Source organism: Lithobates pipiens, unplaced genomic scaffold, assembly GCF_037356315.1.
Source record: "Lithobates pipiens isolate NorthernLeopardFrog02 unplaced genomic scaffold, aLitPip1_a1.2 Scaffold_8, whole genome shotgun sequence".
Taxonomy (NCBI): domain Eukaryota; kingdom Metazoa; phylum Chordata; class Amphibia; order Anura; family Ranidae; genus Lithobates; species Lithobates pipiens.
The window spans coordinates 666,376,688-666,384,366 of record NW_027507903.1 but is presented as its reverse complement, the minus strand read 5'-3'; the positions used below and the strand labels follow the sequence as shown (position 1 = coordinate 666,384,366).

The 7,679-nt window shown below is 48.4% G+C and overlaps 1 protein-coding gene across 1 annotated transcript; it reads left to right on the top strand.

Annotated features, from left to right (window-relative positions):
- The first annotated feature begins 5,284 nt into the window (after positions 1-5,284).
- On the top strand, positions 5,285-6,938 carry LOC143961895 (E3 ubiquitin-protein ligase TRIM39-like). The gene has a single exon (XM_077471228.1). The coding sequence runs from the start codon at positions 5,285-5,287 to the stop codon at positions 6,857-6,859; it is 1,575 nt and encodes a 524-aa protein (XP_077327354.1). The 3' UTR covers positions 6,860-6,938.
- The last annotated feature ends 741 nt before the right edge of the window (positions 6,939-7,679 follow it).

Sequence of the window (7,679 nt, the reverse complement as noted above, 5' to 3'; positions counted from 1 at the left end):
ATAAATATTCATGTAGTCTGTTAGGAGTTAAATTAAGAGTTAAGCTCCTCTTATTGAGAACAAATGTTCTCGAGAACAATCTATTTTTCTCTACTAGCCATTCCTGTGGCCAATTTCTATATGAATTTGGGGGCGTATATTGTTTCTGCACGTACTCAGTAATTTTCCACTGCTTGTTTAACCGGTTCCCGACCAGCGCACGACAATGTACGTCGACAGAATGGCACGGGCAGGAATATTGGCATACAGGTACGTCCAATCTTCAATGCCGCCCTGCCATCAGGAGCGCGCCGCCGGCGGCGCGCTCCCACGCTGGTCGGGACCCCCGTGAGTCTGGTCGCGGGACCCGCAGACTCAATCGCCGCGGGCATACCCGCGATCGTCTCACGGGACGGCTGAATGGAGGAAATGCCGTGTAAACAGCATTTCTCCATTCTGCCTAGCAACTAGTGACGCTGATCTCTGCTCCATGTAATTGGAGCAGAGATCAGTGTTCACTAAATGAAAGCCCAACCCCCCCACAGTTAGTAACACACCCCTAGGAACACTTAACCCCTACACTGCCACCCACTGGTTAACCCCTTCACTGCCAGTGTCATTTAAACAGGAATCACTGCATTTATATAGCAGTGATTACTGTATAAATGACAATGGTCCCACAAATGTCTCAAAAATGTCCGATGGGTCCCCCACAATGTCGCAGTCAAAATAAAAATCGCTGATCGCCGCCATTACTAGTAAAAAAAAAAAAATATTAATAAAAATGCTATAAAACTATCCCTATTTTGTAAACGCTATAACTTTTGCGCAAACCAATCAATAATCGCTTATTACGATTTTTTTTTTTTACCAAAAATATGTAGAAGAATACGTATCGGCCTAAACTGAGGGAAAAAAATGTTTTTTATATATATTTTTGGGGGACATTTATTATAACAAAAAGTAAAAAATAATGCGTTTTTTTTCAAAATTGTCGCTCTATTTTTGTTTATAGCGCAAAAAATAAAAACCGCAGGGGTGATCAAATACCACCAAAAGAAAGCTCTATTTGTGGGAAAAAAAGGACGTCAATTTTGTTTGGGAGCCACGTCGCACGACCTCGCAATTGTCAGTTAAAGCGACGCAGTGCCGAATCGCAAAAAGTGGTCTGGTCTTTGACCAGCAAAATGGTCCGGTCTGTAAGTGGTTAATATATGATAAAATACAGACATTAATTAAATGTAAGGAGGGTTGGGCTTTCTTTGTGAGGTCATTTTGCCCTTATGATCTGAAGTCCGAAAATAAATTGTCAGACCACGTTGAGAACTGTATGGTGTGTGAATACTTCCTGATCAGAGTGGTCTCCAGGCCTGCTGGGTTTCAAGGATACTCTAGGCAGATACCTTAACTGAGGGTCCACTCACCCCTAGACCACTCTACACCCCAACAGATGCTGTAACTGTGGCTCCTGGGGACACTAATATCCCAGAATTGGACAAACTTGGACTAAACGTCTAGTGTACAAGGGGCCTTAGGCTTTATGTACAAGGGATGTTTTTACCACCTCTCCTGAACGATTTAACTTGACAGATAGTAACCCACGTTAAAAACGCCTGTTTTGCCACATTTACTTGCCGTGTATAGTGGCGTTTTCCACATTTGCGTTTAGAATCGCTTAAAAAAAATAATTGTCAAAAATGAAAAGCGCCTTTAAACTAAACGTGGCTAAATGCACGTTACCGCGTTTAGTGCTTGAAATGCCGGTAAACTCAGCTTCTGAACGCATTTTTTTTTTTGCTTTCCAAAGAATGCCTCTAATCTAAACTTCCTAGAAACTACTATAAATGACCCCGTGTACATGGACAGATAAGATAACATAGAGGAGAGTTCAGGGGCAGTAGGAAAAAAATGCCAACTGCTAAATGTCCGTCTACCAGTAGCAGTGTACATGAGGCCTTAGTGTGTTCTTCTTTACACCCATCTTTCCCTCTTTCTCTCAAGGTTGGGAGGATTGATTATCTTTACTACTGTGGAAAAAAAACCTTCGGTCTACTCGGTGTAACATTATCTTTCACAATATAAAAATAAATGGGCTAACTTTACTGTTGTCTTATTTCTTAATTTAAAAAAGTGTATTTTTCCCCCAAAAGGCCACTGCGCAAATACGGTGTGACAGAAAGTATTGCAAAGACCGACATTTTATTCTCTAGGGTGTTAGGACCCCCAAACATTATACATTTTTTTTCTAAGTAATTTTCTAGCAAAAGAAAAAGAGTTTTTTTTAACTTGTAAACAACACATCCCAAAAAGTGGTTAAAGCGGGGTTCCACTGTCTTAAACGCTTTTTTTGGGGGGGTGACAAAGAAGAGGTGATTACAATATAACTCACTTGCTCCGTTTTTCTTTCATTAAGATCTCAGTTTTTGCCGATAAAATAAACTTTAAAATGTTTACACTGAGGCCGCGTACACACGCGGGGACTGTCTGCCGAAACTAAGTTCGTCAAACAGTCCGCTCAAACTTTTGAATGAACGAACACGCCCACACACGGCACTTTTTGAGCGGACAAATACGGCAAACTAAGTTCGTCGTACTAAGTCCGCGCAACTTTTGAAATGAACGGACTCGCCCACACACGAGGAAACAGTCTGCTCATTTCGAGTGCGTGTCAAGGTAGGCGGGGCCCGCGACGGAGACGTCGCGGGCTCCGCCGCCTGGAATGAACTTAAAGGGGAACCCTAACGCCGAAAAAAATCGGCGTGGGGGTTCCCCCAAAGTCCACAACAGAACCTTGTCCGAGCACGCTACCCGGCCGGCCAGGAAAGGGGGGCGAGCGAGCGCGCCCCCCCTCCTGAGCCGTACCAGGCCGCGTGCCCTCAACATGGGGGGTGCCTTGGGGAAGGGGGGCCGCGCGGCCCCCCCACCCCAAAGCACCTTGTCCCCATGTTGATGAGGACAAGGGCCTCTTCCCGACAACCCTGGCCGTTGGTTGTCGGGGTCTGCGGGCGGGGGGCTTATAGGAATCCAGGAGCCCCCTTTAATAAGGGGGCCCCCGGATACTGGCCCCCCACCCTATGTGAATGAGTATGGGGTACAATGTACCCCTACCCATTCACCTGTAAAATAAAAGTACCCAAAAAAAACACAACACACTAGATAAAATATTTTATTGCACAGCTCCGGGGGTCTTCCGTCTTCGGGGGTCTTCTCGCCTGACTCCTCCGCTATCTTCTTGTAGCTCTTTTGCTAGCGGAGGAGTCAGGCTTTCTTCCTCCCCGCCGCCGGCCTCTTCTCCCGACTTCGGGGGTCTTGTCCCCCTCTTCGGTTCTTCTGCCGGGCCACCGCGCCTTCTTATAGCTCTTTTGCAGGCGGTGGCCCGGTCTTCTGTCGCCGCTGTCGCCGCCGCCTTCCGTTCTTCTTCTTCTTCTTCTTCTTCTTCTTCTTCTTCTCCAGGAGATGTTGACACGTCGCTCTCTCCGGCCGGAATGCCAGAGCCGCGCTGCGTGGCCACTTATATAGTGACAATGGGGCGGTGTCACATGGTATATGTCACATGGGTTGGTCACATGGGTTGATGTCACATGGGGACTATGACATCGTAAGGGGGCGGGGTCACCATGTGACCAACCCATGTGACATATACCATGTGACACCGCCCCATTGTCACTATATAAGTGGCCGCGCAGCGCGGCTCTGGCATTCCGGCCGGAGAGAGCGTCGTGTCAACATCTCCTGGAGAAGAAGAAGAAGAAGAAGAAGACGAAGAAGAAGAAGAACGGAAGGCGGCGGCGACAGCGGCGACAGAAGACCGGGCCACCGCCTGCAAAAGAGCTATAAGAAGGCGCGGTGGCCCGGCAGAAGAACCGAAGAGGGGGACAAGACCCCCGAAGTCGGGAGAAGAGGCCGGCGGCGGGGAGGAAGAAAGCCGGACTCCTCCGCTAGCAAAAGAGCTACAAGAAGATAGCGGAGGAGTCCGGCGAGAAGACCCCCGAAGACGGAAGACCCCCCGGAGCTGTGCAATAAAATATTTTATCTAGTGTGTTGTGTTTTTTTTGGGTACTTTTATTTTACAGGTGAATGGGTAGGGGTACATTGTACCCCATACTCATTCACATAGGGTGGGGGGCCGGTATCCGGGGGCCCCCTTATTAAAGGGGGCTCCTGGATTCCTATAAGCCCCCCGCCCGCAGACCCCGACAACCAACGGCCAGGGTTGTCGGGAAGAGGCCCTTGTCCTCATCAACATGGGGACAAGGTGCTTTGGGGTGGGGGGGCCGCGCGGCCCCCCCTTCCCCAAGGCACCCCCATGTTGAGGGCACGCGGCCTGGTACGGCTCAGGAGGGGGGGCGCGCTCGCTCGCCCCCCTTTCCTGGCCGGCCGGGTAGCGTGCTCGGACAAGGGTGTGTTGTGGACTTTGGGGGACCCCCACGCCGATTTTTTTCGGCGTTGGGTTGCCCTTTAAGTTCATTCCAGGCGGCGGAGCCCGCGACGTCTCCTTCGCGGGCCCCGCCTACCTGGAGACGCGCTCGAAATGAGCGGACTTTTCTCCGGGCGGGAACAGTCCAAGTTTCAGCGGACAGTTTTTCGGGATTTCCGAAAAACTTTGTTCGTCAAACTGTCCGCTCAAACTGTCCGCTCAAACTGTCCGCTGAAAGCCCACACACGAGCGGACTGTCCGCTGAAACACTGTTCAGCGGACAAAGTTGAGCGAACAGTCCCCGCATGTGTACGCGGCCTGACGGTTCTCATCTTGCCTGTGGGCATATGAAGCCCACAGGCATCCTCTTCCGGGATACTGTGCCGCTGATAGACCAGCATGCGCTGGTATCGCCGATCTTGTGCATGCGCAGTAAGCTTATATCCGAGCGCCATCAACAGCTCAGGTTACCAACACAACGGGTGGCAGTGTCGGAAGTTCTGTCCCGTTGGGATGGCAACAGAGATAAAATTTTTGCCCTCAGCAGTGCCCACCGCCTTCTGGGAAATGGTGACACAAATCTCCCAGGAGCAGTAGCGAGCGGAGGTGTCGAGGGAAGTGACGTCTTTAGCCCAGGCACTGGAAGAGGCAGATTTCGTGGGACCGCATAGCAACAGGGAAAAAAGGGTAAGTTAAAAAAAAAATTTTTTATCCAATTTATTTTGGTTGGTTACTGCACAGTAAATATTTTTATTTTTTGGGGGAAACACCACTAATAATACTGATCTGGATCAGCCTCGCCCTGTGTAGGAGGAAGTGACCCTCCCAACTGCATTCTTCTCCGGTGTCAGAGATTTTCACTGTCATTTCTCTCGTCTGCTGTCAGCGATGGCGTCTGCTAACCTGAGAGCTGAGTTGGTATGTTCCGTCTGTCTGAACATTTATACAGATCCTGTAAACCTGAGATGTGGACACAACTTCTGCCGGGTCTGTATTGATCGTGCGCTGGATACACAGGAGGGGTCAGGAAGATATTCCTGTCCTGAATGCCGAGAGAAGTTTCAGCATCGTCCTGCACTGCAAAGGAACATAACACTACGTAACATAGTGGGGAATTTCCTGTCTGCTCAGCCACATCAGGAGGAGTCCGGGGTCTTCTGTACTCACTGTGTGGACTCTCCTGTACCTGCTGTTAGATCCTGTCTGCTCTGTGAGGTTTCTCTGTGTGATAAACACCTGAGAGTCCACAAAAAGTCTCCAGAACACGTCTTATGTGACCCCACCTTGTCCATGGAGAGCAGGAAATGCTCCGTCCATAAGAAGATCCTGGAGTATTACTGCACTGAGGATGAGACCTGTATCTGTGTGTCTTGTAGTTTGGCTGGAGAACATCAAGGACACCAGGTGGAGATGCTGGATGTGGCTTCTGAGAAGAAGGAGACACTGAGGAATGTTCGGCAGAAACTTCTGACAAAGAGAGAGGAGACGGAGGAAAGAGTCCAGAGTCTGCAGGAACATAGGAGGAAAGTAGAAGAAGAAGCAGCTGGTGACACCGAGAGAGTCACTGTCCTGTTTAGAGATCTCAGGAGACGTCTGGAAGACCTGGAGAAGAGAGTCCTGAGGGAAATCTCCGGGAGGGCAGAGCGGATCTCCATCTCCATCCGGGATCTGGAAATAAAGAAGGAGGAGCTGTCCAGGAAGTTGCGTCACATTGAGGAGCTGTGTAACGTGACGGATCCACTGACTGTCTTACAGGAATCAGACACAGGTGACTTGTGTGATACTGAGGATGGAGATAATGAGGACAGAGAGAGACATGAGGAGCTCCTCCATGATGGAGGGGGTCTGGATGTGGATGGGATATCACACACATTACACACATTATCTGATATAATAAGAGGGGTAGATGTATCCGCCTATATACAGGGAGCTGCAGACATATTACTGGATGTAAATACAGCTCATAATAATCTCCATATATCAGATGACAGGAAAACTGTATCCTGGTCAGATAGAAAACAGAATCATCCAGAAACACCAGAGGGATTTCAGAATTGTTATCAGGTGTTGAGCAGTCGGAGTTTCTCCTCAGGGAGACATTACTGGGAAGTGGATGTCGGGGGATCAGATATATGGATAGTCGGGATGTGTTACCCCAGTATAGACAGGAGAGGAGGAAGGCAGTCAGCGATTGGATATAATAAGAAGTCCTGGGGTTTGTGGAGGGATGGTGATCAGTATGGGGGGATACATGACAGGAAAGGGATCCTCTTACCCCCCAATATCTCCAGTAACAGAGTCAGGATAGATCTGGATTATGAGGTCGGACGGATCTCCTTTTATGATCTGTGTGACCCGATCCGACATCTCCACACCTTCACCACAACCTTCACTGAGCCCCTCCATGCTGGGATACGTGTATGGAGAGGTTGTATAAATATCTGTGGGGGGAATAGGGAATAATAGTAATAGTCAGAACTCCACCCAGAGACTAATGATGTCACAAGGATGGGTAGTGGGATTGGTAGAATTTTCAGCCAATAGGATAAAGCAATGGGTGGGACCCTGCAGTTTTTTCTTCTATTTGTGATTTCTCCCTCTGTCACTCCCTGTGATTGGGTAGGAGATCTCTCCAGTTACTGGAGTAACAGTGAATGACATGTTCCTATTTGTCAGTAAAGAGGGGTGTGGCCTATCTATCTATCTATCTATCTATCTATCTATCTATCTATCTATCTATCTATCTATCTATCTATCTATCTATCTCATGACAATTACTTTCATTGTAATCATTAAACAGAAAGTTATCACAGTGTGTGACATCACCAATCTCCTCCTCTGGCCCCTCCCCCTACTCTCTGCCCCTCCCCCACATGCAGTCTCTCTGTGCGGGGTGCAGTGCGGTCGCTGTGATTGGATAGGATGGGGTCACCTCTCTTTCCTCCTCCTATTCCATATAATCTATACTAAATAGAGATGAAAAGAAATGTAACAATCTCAGAGGAAATATATGAAGAAAGGATCTAGAGATTTACTGCTAAGACAATAAAATGTGATGTATCATTAAAGTGTATGTCCACCCATAATGTTTTCTTTTCTTGGTTTTGGATGGAGTGGGGGAGAGTTAGAACCCCTGTCTGGTTTTTACTGCTATCCAGGTCTCCATTAAAGAGTTTTCCCCTCACTTCCTGTCCCGGTGACGAGATTTTACCAAGCAGGAAGTGAGGGGAGCTCTCCACAATTATAATAAAATCTGACTGGGGCTCTAGGCCTTCCCCTCTTC